The sequence below is a fragment of the Synchiropus splendidus genome, chromosome 2, assembly GCF_027744825.2.
Source record: "Synchiropus splendidus isolate RoL2022-P1 chromosome 2, RoL_Sspl_1.0, whole genome shotgun sequence".
Taxonomy (NCBI): domain Eukaryota; kingdom Metazoa; phylum Chordata; class Actinopteri; order Syngnathiformes; family Callionymidae; genus Synchiropus; species Synchiropus splendidus.
In genome coordinates, this window is record NC_071335.1 from 31,100,145 (window position 1) to 31,121,125 (window position 20,981).

The window sequence follows — 20,981 nt, forward strand, 5'->3', positions numbered from 1 at the left end:
GATCTGAACCAGACCAACACTCTGAATGACAATATGGTTAAGAAACAATGACCCATAATTGACCTCTACTTGAATGAGGCAGTTCAATAAAAGCGTCACTTGGAGAGACAAACAATACAAAACTCTTCATTAGTATTGTTTTTTTCATTGCATGATTATGATTTCCGTACGTGGGCTGTTATTTCTTTTTGATAGCTCACATTACGGTTCCATTAACAGTACAATGTGCAGATTCAACTCCACCTTCATGTTCACTCCAACACGATCTGTGGGACAGCATCTGTGAGAAGGGAAAATGAGCCCTGCCGAACCAGGTGAGGAGCTTTTGCTCGCATTAGAAAAATCTCTGATAGTCAGACACGATTTTATACAGGATGAAACAGGGCGTGGTCTTCAGTTTTCTTAATTCTCTAATAATATTCCTCCTGTTTCAACCCCAGCTTAGCATCAAAAGCAGCGGGGGGTGTCAGTCATGTGACTGAAATAATTTTTAAATTTACAACAATACAGTTCATCTATATGGTCACACAGTTTTAAAAAATTCTGTGGACCGAAAAAGAGTTTTAATGGGCAGTGAGGGTGGATGGCTGTTTTCTTTATTAATTTTTATAACATTTAATCTTTGTGATTCATTACTGTATATCTATATTCAAATTTCTAGGTATTTCTATCCAATTAAATTAACTCATTTATTCTTTGCCAAAAATTACACATTTATTGTAATTACCTAGATTCCCATGTGTGTTTTATGACTATGGTGCTGCGGTGGCTCAATATTATTTCACTATATTTATGCGTACAGGAATAATGATATTTTACTTATAATTATATTAGTGAAATGATCTTGTGTTGTTGAATAAACTGCTTAATAATTCTTTGTCTAATAGAGCTAGAATCCAACAGATGCTGTGATATTGGCTAAGGTGACCTTAGTTTGGCCCTGTATGCGTGTGGTAGAATGTGTGGGGTGGAAGAGTGAGTTGAAAGGTAGGAAGCACCTGGTATGAGGACCAAGGGAGAGCCATACAACCACTGGACCGGTCCAAACCGCCGGATCTGATCCTGAGTATGGACTTTTCTGGGAAAAGTACCTACCGTACAGATTCCGATACCGATACCTATATGTATGTGACTACACCGAATCATCGCTTCTAAGAATGAGTAACTTATTCGTTATTTATTTACTCTGGAAAAAAAAACATGTGGAAGACACATTAAAGGTGTATTTCCCTACACCAGTGTGGACCACCTTTCATTCACTGCAGTACCTTGAACTACAAAAATATGCTTTTGAAATTTCTGAGGGAGACGTAGTGCACCATCTATCCACAAGAGTCAGGGTGTTGCTGTTGAAGGGATGCAGGCTTAGTGTTCTTGGACCCCGGTGGAAGAATAGAGAGCAGTTAGACTGACCCAGGAACCGTAACGTGTGGCAGTCTTGAGGTGAAACTAGTTACTGTATGATCAAAACTATAGGAAAGGTAGCTCAGTTCTTTACAGCACAGCAACCACCAGAGGGCGCTCCTTGTTCCCTCCTGTCATAAGCTCAACAGATGACCGCAAACCCAGCCTTTGTTCTTTCTGATAGTGCATGGATTGATGTTGATGTCGGTGACTGGAGGATGAGGCGGAGCCAGATCCTTCCAATCTTGTGAAAAGTTGATAGTTTCTTGCATTCACTGTTCCATTTTTTTTCCACTGAACTATTTGGTTACGGCTTGCATCTCAACACTTTTGTTAGTTTGCTTCTAATTTCGTTCCTCAGTTCCCGTCTCTCGTGCCTGTTTCAGAGAAACAGAAACACAATATGGTGCGTGCAGGTGAGCAAGACAAAGACTGAGGTGTGGCAGAGGAGCCCAACCCTCTCTCCAAACCCGCCATCGCTGTCAGCAGCCTGGGTCCCGTAAATGACTCCAAAATGAAGTGGCAACACCCTGATTGCACTTTCTGTTATTGTCACTTGGCAAACTCATATTCCTGCAGCTCCGCCTCTTCTGTCTTTACATTTATACTTAGTTTTGACACAAGGCAGTGAAACAGACAGGGGAATTCACTTGAACAAGGTAAGCTGCCTTCACTTCAATGAACTCACCTGTTTTGGAATCATAATCATTTGTCACTTTTCATGTGACACATTGACGGGCACAGGAGGAGTAAATGTTAAAGTTGTTAAAGCAAATCATGTGGTCAACGTTAAGCAGGTGATGGTAGATAAAACTTCATTTCAGTACTGATGTGCCAAAATGGCCATGACCGAACAAGAGGCCGGTGCTCAGCCTTTGGTTTATTTCTGGTCAACTGACTTTTTCATAAGATGGTATTTTTATAGTTAGATTGTTGTTATTGTTTTTTCTGTCTGTCACTCAGTGTTGCTGTCTGAAACTATGTGATAATTGCAAAGATATTTGTCATGGAAAAGTCCAACCAGCAGCAGAACCAGGTGCAAGTCATGTTCCTAAAAATTTACCAAAGAAAAAAAGAAAAAAATACACTTGATGCAAACTGTTGATAACATTTGAAAAACAGAATACAATTCTGAATAAAATATATATAATAAAACCACATCTAAATATCATAAAATAAAAATAATGTATTTTATTTAAACTCCAAAGAACATATTAGTGAAGTGTAAATGGAAGTATCGCAATAAAATGTTCTAATTAATTTTCAAAACTGCTTCAAAAGGTGCTTTCATGAAGCAAGCATTGTTGTGCTTAGTCAAAAGTCCTGCAGAAAATCCCTTTTATTTTGTGAAAAATTGTAGCTATTGACACTCGGATATCTTGGCATGTTATTTGCAGAAACAAATGGCTGAAATGTATTGGTTGAAAAATGTCTCTAGAAAGGGGCGGGGCCGTATGGCAATCATTTTATTCTACTTTGGGGAATTTCCAGACAAGTTTTTATAGCATTCTTTGCCACAGCTTCATAACAACAATGATTCTTTCCCTCGTTTCATTTTAGAGCGCATTTATTTGGTTCTGCATTTAGTTTGTAGCCAACTTTTAAATCATGAAAGAAAGTATGAAGGTCTATTAGTGTCAATAAAGTTTTGAAGTGCGGTACGGGCAGTTTTGGTTTTTTTCTTTGAGTGTGTGGGAAGCAGCAGCTCTACAGCGAGAGATGGGCGAATCAACATTTCATCATAGATCCGTGGATTCTATGAAGACTGTGACCGAATCCATGTAGTTTCCTTGCGTTGGTAGATGGTCAACACGTTCTAATTGATCATGATTTAATGTCAACATATCGCCCACCTCTGTCTCCGGACAAATGAGAAACGGGGTCATTTCCCACGGCGCACTGGTTTGAAAAATACTGCTCTAGAGAACAGTTTATTCGCATACTCCGTCATCAACCTTTTTCTCAGGCTCTTCTTGAGGAGCAGAAGCAATGTCTTGTGTTACGTTGGTAGGTGTTCCCCCAAGTGTGAGAGTATCATAGTGCAGTACAGTGTTCTCAACGCTCTTTGATTCAATAAGCTGTTTACTAGAGGTGATAGAAATATGGCGATTGCGCAAAAAAGATGGATGTGGTGTTTCATGATGTCCTTTGCCTGGTGAGTGAAAATCCAGAAGTTCAGCTTGAATACAGGCTATCACCAATGTGCACCTTCCTTAATCCAACGATTAAGTTAGCCACAGACGACTTCATACATCAGTTGAATACGTCTCAAGTCGCTCTAAAAATCGTGGATAAGTTGTGGAGCAGAGAGGACAATCAAAAAGTTTAATATTTGAATTGCATTTTGAAACTGGAATCATACAAGAACTTGGCATTTCCTGATAACTAAACAGAGCTGTTCACGATCGTGAAACTCTGAGGGTCACACCACGACCCGGGCCCCGTAGAACCGCTGTGGCATTGGTTGTGAAATTCAATCCATCAAAGCATCTTCCTCTGCTCAGCAGCAGGTGTCACTCATTCACACAATTCAACCCCTAAAATATTTTTAATTGATTTTTGTTTAACAAGAAGTTGCTCCCTTTTGTCCGACAAATACTAATAAATAAATAATTCAGAATTATATCTAATGATTATTTATATTACGCAGTCCAAAGAGAAGCAGCAGTAAAAAATGCACTCATGCACATATACAAGCGCAACTAGTTTGTCAAAAATAGTCGTCAGTTACATATGTAAACATTTCTTTCCAAAGTTTGTGAGTCCTCTTCTGCCAAGCTTCTTCAGTTAGTTTGTCCTCCAATATCTAAAAATCACACTTGGTCAGTGTATGATCCTACTATTGTGGGCAATGGTGAAATGCTCGACTTCACAGATGTAGTCTGTTGTTCCAATGGATGCATTGCATTGGGTCGACCACCTTATCCGCTGGTATTAGTCAGATTATTTACTATATGTGCAGAGCATATTGTCGTTTTGGGGCTGGAAAAATACAGAAATGAATGACTTGTAATTGGCAGATTGTGTCTTGTCCTGTTTATGATCATATTTATTTTTCCCATAGTAAGAACATGCAATATCATTTTAAATATTGAGAAGTTATTTGAATGAGAACAGGCATTTGTTAAGTATATATTTGTGTGTACACACATATGTTCAGCTATGTCTCTGAGTGCAGGCACACTCACCTGCATGAAGCAGTATTGGAGGAGGTGTTAACTGAAGGGAGAAACCGCTGGAAGTCTGGTACGTGAGCGCTTTCATTTCCGATACTGCCTCGTACGACTCTTGTGAATCCCCCTGAGCGATGTACTGCTCCAACGCAATATCCTCCCATCAGCTTTGGGCCGCTGTTCGTGGTGTACACGTTGAGCCACTTTCCTCGAAAAAACCATGGATGCTTCCATTGATACACAGGCCATATGGTTTTAGTGTGTTGTATGAGTCAATATGCCAGATGAAGTTGGGGCCATTTGAAAAATAGGTGGGTCAACAAAGGTGTGTATAAAAGATACTCCAACAGGATCCAGCTCCTTCAGAACCAAGCAGACATCTTCTTTCCTTAGTCGCCGCAGTTTGCTGCATTCAGTGCACATCCACCCATAACCATGAAGCTGTCCAGAGTACTGAACTCGACCAGCGCAGCCAGCTCTACCAGGAGTTCGACTTATGCTGGTAGAGCACCCATGCACGGAAGAGTCTCTTCAGATGGCTCTCACTTATTGACACGCCACGCCGTTTCAGCAATGCCACAGTTTCACTCATGCCAACTTCAGTGTAGAATCCATTGAATTTGATGCAAGGGTGTATGTCTGCCATTTTGCCCATCTGCCAATAATTTGTCCCTTTAAGGGCAGGTTTGGGCAACCCGGTCCTCAAAGGGCCGGGTTGTATTTCCCTGACCGTTTTGTGTTTGTACTTTCAGATTCCTCGCTCCTCATCTCCCGGTTTGGTGACACTTATTTCAGTTTTTGTATCTCCTGGTTCGGTGACACCCTCAGTTTTTTTTTTGATCTCCCGGTTCAGTGACACTTTCTGTTTGGATTCTTTGACCTTTGCTGACTATTGTGAATTCTTCAGCGTCAACAAGCTCTCTCCGATTGGTGCTCCGCCCACCTGTACACACCCATTATTCCTGTCGCTCCACCTCTTCAGTCTTCTATTTATTATACGAACTTCACAGTTAGTTTTGCTACTCGGCAGTGAGACAGGCAGGGGAAGTCACTTGGTTGCAAGTAAGATGTCTCCATTTCCATGAACAAACTTGTTTTGGACTCATCAGGAAGAGACAGTTACGTTTGATGTAGAAGTCCTCAACAGTTGCACTGCACTGGTTGAACCAAACCGGGATTAAACGTCTTGGTCAGGTACAGTACATCCGATGTATTTTCTCCCTCCCTAGCTGTGAGTTTGACAAACCAGATTCAATATAAATATTTACAAATCAAGTATTGGTCAAATATTCCAAAGGCATGTTGAACATTTTACAAAATGATGAACAACACATCAACTGAAACAACAGTAAAAAACAACAATAAAAGTTCAAAGATGATCCAGTAAATTTTGGGAGACTTTGAATCTAATTTTACCGCGAAAGATGAACGTTACTGCGTTGCCAGCCACACAGCCAATTAACCTTCTCGGGACCAAAGATGCAGAGAAGAAGTGATCAAACCAACCACCTGGGACAAGGGTCGGACGGGCCCTAATACTTTTTTGTTTGTTTGTTTCAGTTTTTTGTTTTGTTCAACTTCAGGGTTCAACTCACAAAAAATCCTTGTCTTTCCTGTGGAGACTGCACAAAACGACGCGGCAGTGTTGTTGACTTCCTGTTATTTATTGTTCCTCATGCTTGGCAAGGGAAGTCAAATTTTGGACCAGGTCACCTCTGAAGTTCCAATAGCAACACACTGTAAGGTTTTCTGATTTGGGATGGGCTGTCCAGAGTGTCCCCTGGCTCACGTCCTGTGTAGCTGGGAAAGGCTAGCCTGCCACGGATGAATAAATGTCGAGGCACAGTGAAGTGTATTTTAAAATGTGCAATGGAGCACAGTGAATTACAGTTCAGCTGAAGTGGCTACTGTGAAAAGGTAACAATCATTATGACCATATAATGTTTGTCTGTTGGAACGAATATTAATGTAATGAGCATGTTCAAGTCAGTCGGCAGTTATGTGAACTAGTCAGTACTGTTGGCTGTCCAGTGTCTCTGGCATGTGACTTGTTGCCTGTCAGCTTTCAATCTCATTCTTTGTGTAGTTCTCAAACTGAGCAGCCCATGTGATGCCACACAAAGGCAGTTTTTGAAGCTCAACAATAATCCAGTTTTAAACTGAACCGTATTTTTCCTCTCATTTAACAGGCACACAATATGGAATACTATCAGACCACGACTCCCCCGACAATATCTGCTCCTCCTCCACCTCCTCATAGAAGCAGTGTGCCAACAGTATTTCCAAACGGTGGTGAGATGATAGAAAATATTTTAGCAGTTGGCCATGGTTAAAGGGCCGCAGACACCGAACATTATTCATGATATTGTAATATGTACAGTAGTTTTGTCCTTGTTTCAGTGCCACAGCCTCTTTATGACAACATCAGCCCACTACCTCAGACTTCACATGCCGGTAAAGTTCTAGACAGTGTCCCTCACAGGTGTATTTCTGTGTCTGTTTAACAAGTCTGCTCTTTCCCTGTGGCAGTGGGCCACCCTGCCACAGGTGTGGTGTCGACGCAGGGGTTGCCTGGTGAAGCTCCTGGACTGATGTTCTGCCCTCACTGCCGGACCACAGTGGTCACCATTGTCAATCGTGTCCCTGGAGGTCTGCAGTGGCTTTTCTGCTTTATCTCTTCAGCACTATGGTAAGCCATTTTCGATACATCAACCTGCCAATTGACAACTTATGATTTTTACTTTCCCTCACCAGCCTCTTCTGTTTTGCCTGGATCCCATTCTTCATTGATGCCTGGAAGGATGTGGAGCACAGCTGTTCCAGGTGTGGGCAAGTCCTACACATCTACAGACAAATGAGGAGAGAAAATGAACCAAAGAGGAATTGTACACCCTGGTGTTAACACACAGCTGTGAGCAGAGAATATTGAATGTGGATTCATTGTTAAGAGCTACTGGATGGACATATTTTCTTTCTGTAGTTTGTTGTAACTCCACCCTCCAAATAAAATGCCCTGGATAAATGAGAATAAGACTAAGAATATAGACTCTTATTTCTGATCTAGGCCGATAATAATAGATAGAGAGAAACAGGTCACTGACAATGAAATATCTGAAAAACTTGACATTGCCACATGTTCATCAATTCCTTTGTGATTAATAAAGAGCAGTGCACCGACTGAATTTCTCTGCTTCACTCTTCTGCTACTGTATCTAACTGAAGTGTTAGACTTGTTGGAGTCATGTGTTATGCACAGTGGATGAGTGGCGTGCAATGTTAAGTTGGTCTTACAGGAGTGTCTATTGGTTGGTGTGAATGCTCTTCTCATTGGCTGAAGAAGGCGTACGCGACGTGACGTGTGCGTGTTGATGTTAGAAGTGTTATGGAAGCCAGAGAAGCTTACTAGCTTTTGACCGTGCTATTGCTGTTTTTGTCTGGAATACTGCAGTTATTTTGTTGTCACGAAGAAGGATCTCAACAAATCCTGTGGATTTAATAAAAACTGTGGATAATGTTCTTGCATCGGGAGACACGTGCCAACTACATGCTCGACTCCCATAATGAAGTGTGTTTTGGAAAAGAATCGACGGAACCACACTTACAAGACTGATCACAGTCTGTGAACTATAATAACACATTCATCGTCATAGTCATTTTTGGGAGGCTTACTTTTCGAGAGTATCCCACGACAGATTACAGAACACATCCCCCAACAAGTGTACTGTAAAAAAGCCTTTTAGATAGGAGCCTTTTAAGCTAAACTGCAAAACATGAAAAAATTGGAAAGAGTGTTTCCGGCTGCAACAGATTCTAAACCTTGTTGTAGCAGTATCTTGGATGTCGAAGTCCCTATGTTGGTTTATCGGCATAATCTTGCGCTTATCCTCATCTCACGAGTCGCGACACGCACGCATTGAAGCACACTGTTATTGATGGGATGTCTCCCGATGCTCCCCAGTGCAGTGCAGCAAACTGTTCTGGGGAGTGCAGGATCCCACAGCGCCTGCCAAATGCTAGCAAAATAGCTTAACAAAATTCATTTATTTATTTATTTTTGGAATGAATGAATGAATGTTTAAAGATGTGAAAGTTCAGAAAACTATGACAGATACAACGGGATGCTTATCTTGCATAAGTATATGAAAGAAGATGAACAAAGCTGGAGAATCATTCTAAAAATATGTTGTAGTTTCTTTAATAAATCAGGGTCTGCCAAGTAAGGACTGCCCAGGAGACCTCTACTACTGAAAGTGTTACTGCTGCAACAGATACTGAGTTCATCTCTGTTAACGTTTATCATTTGGTTCATCATTTCTTGTTTATTGAGTCATTTTTGTACAAATAGATGTTTACAGCTTCTTTTTACAAAACAAGTTGTTAAGTTGACGTGGCGTGTCGAGAGGGCAATGGATCGGGTCGGGGTTATGGGCTGGGGGGGGGGGTTTGGACGCCCTATTTTCAAAATCCGGGCTATTACTATAAACCACCATCATTTTAACATCAGTTTTTCACGGTTTTCAAGTCTCCCTGAACTGAAAATATATTGACTATAGAGCTGCAAAGACAAGGACATCTCAAAGTAAGTTGAACTATACTTGCACAAAGACAAATCATTAAAAAGACTAGGTTAAAAAAAGACTGACATTATCCAGCAACATTACTACTTCATAGGCTTATTTAACCACCAAACAAATGCATGCAGCAAGGTCAGTGCAAAACGTGTAGAGACTTAACTCTCCAAATAAATTAAATGAATAGCTCAATTGCAGCCAATGTGCTGTGCTGCTTCACAAAAACATGCCTCGAATGTTTTTACTTGTGACCTCAGTCAGTCTTCAGTCCAGTACAGGTGGTTGTAACGTGCCACAAGCACCTGCTGTGAGTGCTTGTCTGTCATGTGGTGTGGAGTCACTCAGAAGAAACGGAACGAATGAATGTTTATTTCAACCCTCTCACACATTGTATTCTGACACAAACTAAGTTGAAGTACATTACCAATGGTATATGCCATCAAAACAATGGATTTAATTCTAGCTCCATACTTTTACTTAACACAAAGGAATTTGCTATTAAATAAACAACAACTATATTTGGTGACTATACAGGTACTAAGCCAAAAGACAGTTTAGGCACATCTGTCTGTAGCTCGTGAGGAAGTTACTTTGTCATCGACTCCAGTTTGTTTTTATGCAAGAACCTCAGGTAATTTACCGAGCTGACACCTGACACTCAGATACAAAACCTCTCAGTGTTGGTATCAACATTATTCTCATTGCAAGGTAATGAGTAGAAAGCCTCACCAGCTGACTGACTGAAACTGTGGGCTGTTCTTTGCTCTAGATAGGTCACATTCTGCATTGATTGACAATTTGCAGATCCTGCTCCTCCATTACCTTTTTTTCAACAGCAGCTGTGGGACGTCAGCTGAGAGAAGAGAAAGTTTCAGGCCTGCTGAACCAGTGAGGTGAGGAGCTTTTGATTGCATTTGATAAGTCTCTGATCATTGAAATCAATCGATCCCAAAAATAAATAGGGTTTTTTTTTCAAATCTCAAATGGTATTTTTATGCTGTTTCAACCGGCCATGTGACTGAAACGACTGATCCAGTTCATGTATGTGCTTTCAATGCTAAATCTTGAGGACTAAACAAGGTTTTTATGGGTGTGAGTGGAGGACTGTTGCAAATATTTACTTTAAATTTGCAGTGATAAGCGCTATCTATAATAAGATTTTAATTCTCTGTTTAATTCGTAATTGTATTCACAGTTCTCTGTATCTATAGTCATAGAGTCTATAGTCGTTTATTTATGACTACATTTCCATACCATGCCATATTTATTTATAGAGCACTTGAAAAACAAAAACATCATCACTAAGTGCTGCACAAAGTGTAAAAACAACATAAACCAAACATGAAAAATAATAAATACAGACACAAAAGGCAGCAGAGGTGGTATCACTAAAAACTGCGCACGTAAAGTTCTAAACAAGATCAGCTAAATTTCACACATTTCTAACATTTTCACGTACTTATATTTTCTCCTGAGTATAGCGCTCCGGTGATTCTATATCATTTCACAGTCTTTAGGGGGCGTGACCACTTGACAGTTGTTTGGATGCAAAGATAAGGCTGCTTTAACACATTCAACACTTGGATCAGTAAACTAGCCCACAATCTTCCGACACCTTTATTGAATAAGCGACTCGTTCTCCTTCCCCATGCTTTTGCTGATCACAGCTTTTGAAAACGTGTTCATACCAGAATGTCGCCAAACAGGATCGATTTACACTAAGTTAAACGTACAGACGATCCTCTTCATAGTTGCCTGACAAAGGAAAAACATACCAACGTGTCACTTTTGCGCTTCTGTTTTCGGAAATTAGACACTGATTCAAAGAGTTGGTTTGAACTTTCTCTCTAGGTGGAACTTGGGTTGGTTCTTTCAGATATCTCAGGAAGGAGTTTCTGGATCCTGCTTTTGGGCCGCTGGGTTGTGCATGTCAGAACGAGAGCTGCAATAACTTCATTTGAATGCAAAGGCAGATAGTTTGGAAAGAAAACAATAATTATCATATAAAAAATATAACGTGTATTCAAACTATTCTTAAATAAGACGATGTCTCACTCTGACAAATATGCTCCCTGTTTTTAACGTTTTACAAAATGAAATCACCGTATTTATCTCAACTTTTTAACTTAATGACATTGAAATATCTTGAACCTGAAGACCTGACAACAACTGAAGACTGACAGGGAATGAAATGACGTCACATCTTGGGTTCAGGCCAGGGGTTTTCAGAAAGGCCCCATGGTTACTGGCAGGCATCAAAATGAGGATTAACCAGCTCTGCAGGGAATTTTTTTTGTGGTATCTGCATGACAGTTTTTTTATAGGCAACATGACAAACGATAACGTGAAGAATCTGCTCAGTCATGGTGGAGGTGTCGTGTTTTTAGCTAGCCTGCTTTTAACATATGTTATAAGTAGAACTTAATAAAAGCATAAAGAGAGTGCTGACCTCCACCAAAATACTTGAAACAACAACTAGCTGGGCTTCCTAGCTCTAACCACTTGTTCCTTTTCATTTATCGGATGTGAATGTTTCGTCCAAGATGTGGCTCGGTGGAAATAAAAACATGCAATATCAGTCTCACTTTAAATCCGTGGAAGCAAACAATTGCAGCCTGTCGAATGGCCTTGGAGTTTTCACACATGCACTGGCTGAATTGTCCATAGATTTGTGGACGTGGGCTTCACTTGGAAACCTTTCCTGGGTATCCCTTGCCCAGGATGGACAGAAGCAACCATGTGATCCCATTAGGATCCCTAAGATTTCGCCCCAGCATAGGGGGGTGTATCCAATGTCAATGTGTCAGAGTACATCATTGTACATCCTTCAAGGTCCTCCTTAAAGTTTCTTTATGGTCCTACTCACCTGAAGGGACCACTGTCAGTGCAAGTCATTGAATCCCTGCGTAAGTTCCAGAGTAGGAAACCCCGATGCTGTTGAAGCGCCGGGGAGAACCCTGCTGCGAGTGGAAGTGAATGAATGAATTTGAAGCAATGACTGTAGCTTTAACTGTTGTGATGCATCATGGGATTTGGTGGTAGGGATTTTTTTGCCAGTTTGCAAGTCACAGATTGTGGAAACTTCCCGCCACAGCTTCAGCTCACGTTGAAAGATGGACCGGCGACATGAGCTGCCCGCTGCCTGGCCTGCCGGTGCTCCTCCTGACTACAATGTCGGAGTCTATAATACTGTGGTACCACCTGGTGAGTGATAGTATCGTGTATCGTCCAAGTAGGATGTACACTTGCTCCATATGTCTCTCTGTCATCACATGTAACCAGTCTCAGCAGTAGCTTCAGGCGGGTATGAGCGCCATCTTCCAAACCCTCCACAAGCCAGCCGTATGTTTACAGTATTTTTCTTTATTTAAAGGTTGTCGTGCTTTCAGCACTGTTGATCTGCTGCTGTTGTTGCAGCTCCACAGCAGCAGCCGCTGCCACAGCCTCCAATGCAGCTTCCGGTGCAGCTGCCGCCGCAGGTCAGCAAACTTCCAACCAAGAATCCTGGATACATCTGGTGCTCTCATTGCAACAAGACCGTCATCTCCGATGTCAAGTACAAGCGAGGCTCATTCAGCTGGATCGTCTGTGGCCTGATGGCGCTTTTTCTGTGAGTCAAAGTGGTGTTAAAGAACTCCTCTTCGCATTCTGAAATTGAAACTGGACTTAGGCTCCGTGCTCCTCACCAGGCTATGGCCCTGCTTCCTGTTCGCTCTTTGTTTAAAAACCTGCAAGGACGTGGAGCACACCTGCCCTTCCTGCCAGAGGGTCCTTCATTTGTACAAGCGTCCCTGAAGCCACTGCAGCGGCAGGCAGGAGGACTGCCCTGATGAGGCGCGCAAGGGTGGTAGCAATATTTGTAAATAGATCCTGCATGTGCCTATCAAGAACGTTCATGTTCCAGATAACTTTCATAACCCAATGAAAGACATATACGTGGTTTACCCTCCATCTGTTCAAGTTGTGTCCAGCCTCAAGAGCCATTACTGGAGGTTGTGAATGTTTTCAGATGATGGTGACGTCCTGTGCTGCTTATCTGTTTAGCATCAGCTCTCACAGAGACTCGAGTTATCTCCGAGTCACTCTATCAGCAATCGCAGGTCTATAACTATGATTTTTTTGGGGGGAGGAAATTTGTTTAAATGGGTGTCTTAGCGGAGGTCTGCACTCTCTGATATAAATAGATTTTTTTCTTAATGTACAGATGAATGCAACATGCATCTGACAGAATAGAACAATCCATATATAAGACACAAATATAATGCACTTATTATCATATCATGTTCTGCCTTATTTTGGATTTATTCAGTTGCACTTCCTGTTAGCTCCCCACTCTGTCACCAAGGTGTTGCTGCTCACCCGATTCTTGACACACATTATTGAATACTGTGTTCAGTATAAGTTTAATGTTTTTTTATGTATTAAACATCCCTCTTGATGTGTTGTGAGTTATTGATCACTCGCACTTGGGTTCATGACATATCAAACATGCAGTGCAGTGCATGTTTTTGTTTTAATACTATTACTACTACTGCGCTCCACTTGTTGTCTCAAAGACATTGCAATAAGAGGTGAGAAATATAACTCAGAAATCTGGGTTTTAACAACCATTGCAAACTGCATTCTCTGTTCATGTGTAATGATTATTCGAGTATCAGTGATACTGGGCCTGGCAAAACTGACTGAGTGACTTCTGGTGAAGGTTGCCAAAGAATGACAACCTGCTGGTTTATCGTCAGGACTGCCACCAGCTCAGAATCATGAACACATTTTTTTTTAATCTCTATAGTATGTGCTGTAACCTGGAAACAACAGTGACATTTTGTTGGATCAAACCTTCAGGAAGTAATGGGAACGAACCTGGGAAGCACTTGGGTGCTGACTGAGAGGAAGCTTGCTGCACAGCTCTGCAACTCCATCTTCCACATCTGGGGCCTCATTTTTAAAACTCTTTGAATGAAAGCAGACGAGGGTTGGCGTATGCCGAGTCATTTTCTTTGATTTGCTGCTGTTTCCAGTTCTGGAAGATTTTGGAGTCAGAGCAGCTGTTGAGTTGCACAAAATCTCTTGGTTTTTTTTTTTTTTTAATACCTAAACATGCATCCTAGATGTTGTATGCATTCTGTTCAGTTGAGAAGTATAACTACAGGACTCCAAAGTAAAAGCTAAAACAGATTCCTTTAATCCAATTTTTGTTTCACAATAACAGGAATGATTGAAATTGAAGTTAAGGAAAGTTAATTCAACCAGACATAGCACAGTAAAGAAACCATGTGGCTCACTAGACAACCCTTCTCAACTGACCTGTAATGAACCTTTGCAGCTATAAAGTTCTCTCTCTTCAAAGGACATTAACAACAAAAAAATGAAATGCCACTAAATCCGCAAATTGACTCTATAAAGCCACCCATGGTTCCTGAGCCACATGCGACTTGCATCGTCATCAGATCACGATTTAACATGACTTACTTCCGTGTTTTGCTTTGTCATTCCCTAAACTAAACGTGTGGCATGTGTTCTGCGTATTATTCATCACTCATTGCTGTAAAGTCTGTTTCATCTGTTTCATTCGGTGGAGCTAAGAGTCAACATGAGACGCTCCAGTCTGAGGCGTTGCTCACACACACACAGATCGGGCAGATGTTATTGGTGGTATGAGACATGTAAAGAAATATAGAAATAAAACAACTGGCGCACACATTTCAATCTACACTGCTTGATATTTCCAAGAGGATCACTGTAAAATGTATTAATTTTAAAAATGAATGTGCACAAGAGAGATGCGCCAGAGGCGAACCGACAACCTTCTGACATGCAGCAATGTGCTTTAACCGCTATATTGCCAGTAAGTCACATGACCAGGCCAGCCTTACAGCATTGTTTGCCATACCTGCATAGATGTGGGATGTCGCTCTTTGCAGCAACCAAGCAAAAGAATGTGGCCACGCCTGAGCTGATATTTACCACACATGAAAGTCAACTCGTGAAAACGTGAAATACAAATCCAATATTAATTATTAAGCTAAATGATATACATTGTTCACGGTCTCTGGTGCATTTAGGGGCAAATCATGAATCACAAGCAAAGGAAGGAATCACTTTGGTCCGGATGCAGCGTGTTTTCGCTGTTAACTACAATGAATGTGTCGCCCTGATGATGGTGATGACTGGCAGTCAGCTGGGTTAGACACACAACATAGCTCTCTTTGATTTTATTTATCAATATTTAGTGGTTTTTAAGTGAAGTCAATAAAGAAAACAATAAAAACCAGACATCACATTTTGGCAAAGAATCATTACTGTTGAAGGCAACAATTGCAAATCATCGATGAAGAAGTATTAGTTGTCGTCACCGGCTGCACCGTCCCTCCTACCGTGGCTTAGGGAACAAAGAGCAAAGACACATAAACAAACAAACAGAAAAACAACAACTTGAATGACTGATTCTGGTTTGTTGTCGAGTAGACGGTGAGAATGAGACTTACCTGTTTGTATCACCTGAGCTTGGGGGACACAGGGGTTGTAAACAGGCTGTGGTGCTGCGAGTCAGGATAGAAGGAATTATATAACTTGAATGGAAGTCATCCTGATGAGGCCTTTTATCTCCCCCGACCTGCAGATAGTCCTGGTCCCATCGGTGGTCCCAGGTATGGTGGTGCAGCTGGGGCACGCATATTGTAATCCATGTAGCTGTAGCTATAAGCAGGAAGGGAAGCTGAAAACAGACGGTTTAAAGGTTATTCCATCTTTCAAATGGGACGTGTCCTTTGATCTTTCCCTGCCTGCACTTAGTTCCAGTCCTATCGGGATCACTGGGCATGGTTGGGCGTGTCCAGCTGGTCCCCAGAAACGGTTATCCATAATCATAATCTGGGGGGGTTAGTGGGGATGAAATATTTATTGTGCAATTGAATTGCTTTGCTTTCAACTAACACTTTCTAAAGATCTTTGTTGAACATCAGGACTGTTATAGGAACAGACGTGCCAGTAATCCATGTAGCAGTTGTTTTTGGCGTCATATGGAGAACATCGTTGCATCCCATTCACGCATTTATGTCAAAATGAAGGAGTCAAAAATATTTTTGCAACGCAAATAAAGTCAAAATGAAAGACAAACTGGGCAAAAAGGGAAGATTTCTAAATAATTTTAATAATGCTAATGAAACATTTTTTCCCTCAGAATGCAGTTGAATGCCGGTGAACAAAAGAGAAACAAAAGAAAAAACAAGATTCCACTGCTTCCGTGTGCAATCCTGCCAAACCCGCCGCACACCAAGTAACATCCGCTGGTGGCTTGACTCATTTACAATATATGTTCTGGGGTTTGTTGATTGTCATTCACCTCATTCCCCATTCAGCAGCAGATTAAAACGTAGTTTGATATCACACTATTACAGCATTTCCTCTTACAGACAGTATAAAAAAAGTTAGTTCTATTCACACACATGAATACTGACATGAATGTTTCTTGTCAACAAGTAAAAAAACACATTTCTTCTATACATTTACTATACATTTACTATACAAGTACTACTAATACTACTTAAACTGCCAGAATGGTGCTTACCTGAGGAAGCGAAGGATCAGAAGACGAGGCCTTCAGATACTCTCCAGCAGGTTATAAAGATGTTTAAGTGGGTGGAGCCACACAAACAAAAGATACTCTTTAATCAGATTTATCAAGTTCTGAATACAGGCTGGAACAAATCTGGGGTTTGAACAAAAGCAATACCCAGTTTTACTCCTCTGATGTCGGCACCTAGGGCTTCTATCAAGTCAACTTTCCTCCATGTGTCAGGAGCCGATTGTGGGCTCCTGTATTCTGGGGATTCAAACACTTGAAGCAAACAAGAGCGAGCATCTTCCTTTATTTCTTATAAGTGGCTGCATTACATTAAATCTGTACTTGAATTCGCATTTCTGCTGCGGTTTCTCCATCCCGTGCTTCAACTGGTGTTGCTCCACGCTCACATGTAAACGTAATAAACTGTCACTGTTTGGTCATGGATGGATTGTTTTGTTGACATGGCGAGGAGATTGTTGCCGCCATGTAAACACGTGCATCACAGTACTTGGGTCACCGTGCAAGAGTGTCACGACACATCACCTTGCAATATACCTTATGATATTACGAAAAATTAGAAGGACTGGTTAAGTCAAAATGATTTCATTGGATTCAACTTTTCTTTTTTGTTTTTAAATACTGTAAGTCACATGCAGTGTGACTTGTTTGCCACTTGAAATACTGTGACATTGAACTCATGTTTAAAATAGTTGTGTGACTTTAACAAGTTAATTGCGATAACTAATATAATAATAATAATAATTTAATTTAACAGTTTACTCTCCAGACAACAGGGAACCTTTGTAAGTGCACGACTTCACTGATCCCACTGATGCACAAGACACGTGGCAGCTAGGATTATAACAACAACAACAAACATGGAGGAATCCCTGAACAAAAGCAGACAAAAGCATCTGTTTGCTTTCGTTCAGGGATGTTTTTCGCTACACAATGGCCAGGGTTTCCACTACTCTGAATGTACTTGAAATTCTTATAAAACTGAAATTCTTATTCAAATGTTTTCAAGACATTAAAAGAACTTTAGTTTCTGTAAGGTGATATAAAATCTTCAATATAGCCACCATCGTGATTTATTGTGCTATTGTCAAACTGATGCAAAATAAACAATATTGTGTTGTTTAAATGTATGTATGGCTCCATCATTTGATTCAGTAATATACCAAATTCATGTCGAAAATGAGTCTGAGCAATAACCTGTGGCTGCATTGTTTAGCTTCTTGTAATTACACCATAGTAAGATAAAATCTATCACAAGACCTACTTGCTCCCAAGTCCGGACTTTTGGGAGACTTACCTAACTGCACACAAGATGGCCAACCTCATTCCTCTAGACTGGATCCTTCTCCTCTGTAATGAAACCAATGCGGTCACTATGACACCATCAACTCATTTGCAACTCCTTGCAGCAAGTGTATTTGAGAACTATAGAGTCACAAAATGGTAAGAACATAGTGTTTTAATTAATGTACATTTTGCACTTTTGAGATGCACAGTGATGCTATAAAACATCTGCATCTGCTGCCTCATAATGAGTTGTACATAGATCTTTAGTCAATAGCGTCGGGCTACATATCAATAGGTCTTCTGCCAGGTGGAATCCAGGAGATGAAGAGTCATAATGGTACGTTGTCATGCATTGGACTTCCAATGTTTCATCTGAGTTCATACAAGCTGATCTATTATGCGTCCATGTATAGAGGTGCTTGCATATATGGAGGGGTGGGGTGGGTTTCTAAGAGCGTGACAGTCCTAACCAGGACCTGCCACTGCCCTGTGAGTCGCAGCTGTATGTATTTCAAGTCAACTTCTCAGTTGCCAAAATGCACGTGTTCTCAGAGGATTTTGCTGTTGTGACAAGACAGACTCCACACTCGAGGGCTGCCCCAAGCTCTGGAACACTTTTACCATCCAGTCGGCTGGAGTCTTAATATCCTTTTTATTATATTCAGTCCATGTATTGTAGTGGTGACTCACTCTTCTGCATTTAATCCGAATATATAAAAAGTAATTGTCAAATAATGATCATTACTTTTTATTACAATTTTTTATACATGAACAAGAAATGCATGCAAAAAGTGTGATCTCATCTAAACATGGAACATGGTTATGAAGAAAATATATGAATTTTAGTACTATTTGACAAATAAATACCTTCTGTTTATTTATCAATAAATGTTAATTCAGAACAATGACATTTTTAAAAAGCAAGGAAAATTAATTAATAAATATTAGCAACCGTGGGAAAAAAGAAAAGAAAAAAGAAATGACACTGAAATTTTATTATTATTTTTTTTCCAAAAAGGATGTATTTAGGACCTTTTCAATATCACAACTGAAGTGGCCTCAAAAGATGAGAACAGACAAATAGTCATATTTCTCCAGGTCTTGTTGACATGTTACTTGACATGCTGACTCACCCGTTATACTGTGACATGTGACACTCCCATTTTCTGACCTGGACCCAGATCCATGATCTCAACATGCAGTGGCAGACCAGCAGGAGGAGGATTGGAGCTACACAGATGAGCAAAAAGCATCATTTTGCTGAACGCTATTAAAGCTAGTCAAGATAAAGCAGACTTAATTTATTACATATGAAGATTATGCTCAATGTTTATAGGGCCTCAAGGTCAAATTCATTTCCTCAATCTTTTAGTCGACCTGTTTTGCTTTCTCCGCCTTCTTTTTCAGTCACATCTCATACAAGGCGACACGCGTGTCTCATTCCAGTGACTCCAGGTAAGCTGCTTTTGATTCAAAACATTTCTGCAAGCTGCGTGATTTTCTATGTGCATCCTCTGTTAAGTGACTTTGCTTTGTAAAGCTGCATCGTATGGATAGAAATATTTGGAATGTTAGGTCACTGTTGTGTACGTGTGCGAGAGGAAGACCAAAGAGGAGATTTATGCACATGGTGAATAAGGACATGAGGTTTGTAGGTTTGAGAGAAGAGGAAGCAGAGAACACGGTGAGATGGAGGAAGATGATCTGCTGTGGTGACCCCTGAAGGGAGAAGCCAAAAGGAGAAGAAGAAGAAGAAGGTCGCTGTCGTGAGAGAATGTTGAGATTTCAATGTTATACACCTGATCAGGAACAACAAAGAGTTTCTATTTCAGAAGTTCTAAACCAATCTTTGTCCGACACTAACTCCAGTATTTATTTGTTGGCAGCGTGTGGAAGCGAGCACATTTTATCGTTGTGGTCCAACTGGCAGGATCTTGTTGAGTTGATTGAAGTGAATTTCACATTCTCCAACTGTTTATATCTTCCAAGTGGTTCATAAATAGCGTTACATTCCTTCATCCCGGATGTCTGGACCCTCTGTTGACCCTGAAAATGGTGAGTAGTAGCACCCAGAACAATTTTAGCTCAGTTCTCTGGAGCTGTGTCATGATTCTTCTTGTTCTTCTTAAGGTCCTGGACAAGGGACGGTGACCATTCCTAGAATAAATGGTCCCGACTATATGTGGTGCTCTTACTGCAAGAGGAACATCTGCACTGATGTTGGATTCAAAAGAGGCAAACGGGCTTGGATTACCTTCGGCATCATGGCGCTGTTTTTGTAAGTGATGTTCGGTGTGGCACACATCAAAACAAGCTCTTTCTCACATCCTGGACTTCAAGGTGGCGCTCTCCGTCACAGGTTGTGGCCGTGGTGTTTGATCCCGCTCTTCGTGAATAAATGCAAGGACGTGCAGCATTCCTGCCCCATCTGTCAAGGAGTCCTGTATCAACACCAGCGCTCCTGCTGTTTGGTGGGCAACGGCTAACAGGCTCGCAAGTGCCGCGTGTTTAGTGATCGGACATGACAGGATGGATGTTTCTGTAGAGAAACAGTGAGTTTGCACCTGCAACCTTTCCCAACTTGAGGTGGATTCTCTCCCTTTCGTGCTGCTACTTTGACCAAACGGGATCCAGTTCTTTGACCACTGTTACACTGGTTTGATGCAAACCTGCTTCTTAGATACAGTTTCTATGTATTTATTTCAAAAGTCCTCAGCAAGCCACGCTACATGACACTGAGCACTGTTGCTCTTTTGTGCTCGTCGCTCAAGCTAAATATACTTCTCAACTCAAAAGACAACATTGTCTATGACCTTTCAACCCGCCTATATAGCATTTATAAACTTCTTTTCTAAAAAGGCCTTTTTATACACTGACTTTTGTTGTTGACGTTTCTTTGTAGTGTGTCATACAGTATGACGTTTTTACAGGACCTTGAAATGCTATGTTTCACTTTGGATTTAT

General features: G+C 40.9%; 3 protein-coding genes and 1 long non-coding RNA gene across 8 annotated transcripts; 3 read left to right on the plus strand and 1 right to left on the minus strand.

Annotated features, from left to right (window-relative positions):
* Positions 1-271: 271 nt before the first annotated feature.
* LOC128754227 (cell death-inducing p53-target protein 1 homolog) lies at positions 272-7,729 on the plus strand. 5 transcript variants are annotated; one of them, XR_008413908.1, is made up of 6 exons: positions 1,919-2,063; positions 4,583-4,650; positions 6,767-6,869; positions 6,978-7,031; positions 7,107-7,266; positions 7,332-7,729. XR_008413908.1 is itself a non-coding variant. In XM_053856704.1 (5 exons), the coding sequence occupies exons 2-5, from the start codon at positions 6,776-6,778 to the stop codon at positions 7,477-7,479; spliced, it is 456 nt and encodes a 151-aa protein (XP_053712679.1). In that variant the 5' UTR covers positions 272-314; positions 6,767-6,775; the 3' UTR covers positions 7,480-7,729. The 5 variants fall into 5 exon arrangements, 3 of the variants coding, with proteins under 3 accessions (XP_053712679.1, XP_053712677.1, XP_053712678.1); XM_053856704.1 differs by lacking the exons at positions 1,919-2,063; positions 4,583-4,650 and adding an exon at positions 272-314; XR_008413909.1 differs by lacking the exon at positions 4,583-4,650 and having other exon boundaries at positions 6,961-7,031.
* A 2,209-nt stretch (positions 7,730-9,938) lies between these two features.
* On the plus strand, positions 9,939-14,085 carry LOC128754229 (lipopolysaccharide-induced tumor necrosis factor-alpha factor homolog). Its single transcript, XM_053856705.1, has 5 exons — positions 9,939-10,041; positions 12,243-12,352; positions 12,431-12,490; positions 12,566-12,758; positions 12,838-14,085. Exons 2-5 carry the CDS (start codon positions 12,262-12,264, stop codon positions 12,941-12,943), a joined length of 450 nt encoding a protein of 149 aa, XP_053712680.1. The 5' UTR covers positions 9,939-10,041; positions 12,243-12,261; the 3' UTR covers positions 12,944-14,085.
* Positions 14,086-14,325: 240 nt separating this feature from the next.
* LOC128754240 (uncharacterized) lies at positions 14,326-15,867 on the minus strand. Its single transcript, XR_008413912.1, has 3 exons — positions 15,762-15,867; positions 15,634-15,687; positions 14,326-15,527 (listed from the first exon to the last, which is right to left on the minus strand). It is a non-coding gene; the product is annotated as an uncharacterized LOC128754240 (long non-coding RNA).
* Positions 15,868-19,241: 3,374 nt separating this feature from the next.
* On the plus strand, positions 19,242-20,969 carry LOC128754234 (cell death-inducing p53-target protein 1 homolog). Its single transcript, XM_053856713.1, has 3 exons — positions 19,242-20,072; positions 20,148-20,295; positions 20,377-20,969. Exons 1-3 carry the CDS (start codon positions 20,042-20,044, stop codon positions 20,501-20,503), a joined length of 306 nt encoding a protein of 101 aa, XP_053712688.1. The 5' UTR covers positions 19,242-20,041; the 3' UTR covers positions 20,504-20,969.
* The last annotated feature ends 12 nt before the right edge of the window (positions 20,970-20,981 follow it).

Bases quoted from the DNA above. Each gene is read 5' to 3' on its own strand.
- LOC128754227 (XM_053856704.1), top strand. From the start codon at position 6,776: ATGGAATACTATCAGACCACGACTCCCCCGACAATATCTGCTCCTCCT. The intron at 6,870-6,977 runs GTGAGATGATAG...TCCTTGTTTCAG, and splicing joins AACAGTATTTCCAAACGGTG to TGCCACAGCCTCTTTATGAC. The intron at 7,032-7,106 runs GTAAAGTTCTAG...TCCCTGTGGCAG, and splicing joins ACCTCAGACTTCACATGCCG to TGGGCCACCCTGCCACAGGT.
- LOC128754229 (XM_053856705.1), top strand. From the start codon at position 12,262: ATGGACCGGCGACATGAGCTGCCCGCTGCCTGGCCTGCCGGTGCTCCT. The intron at 12,353-12,430 runs GTGAGTGATAGT...ACATGTAACCAG, and splicing joins TAATACTGTGGTACCACCTG to TCTCAGCAGTAGCTTCAGGC. The intron at 12,759-12,837 runs GTGAGTCAAAGT...GCTCCTCACCAG, and splicing joins GGCCTGATGGCGCTTTTTCT to GCTATGGCCCTGCTTCCTGT.
- LOC128754234 (XM_053856713.1), top strand. From the start codon at position 20,042: ATGTCTGGACCCTCTGTTGACCCTGAAAATG. The intron at 20,073-20,147 runs GTGAGTAGTAGC...GTTCTTCTTAAG, and splicing joins CTCTGTTGACCCTGAAAATG to GTCCTGGACAAGGGACGGTG. The intron at 20,296-20,376 runs GTAAGTGATGTT...TCTCCGTCACAG, and splicing joins GGCATCATGGCGCTGTTTTT to GTTGTGGCCGTGGTGTTTGA.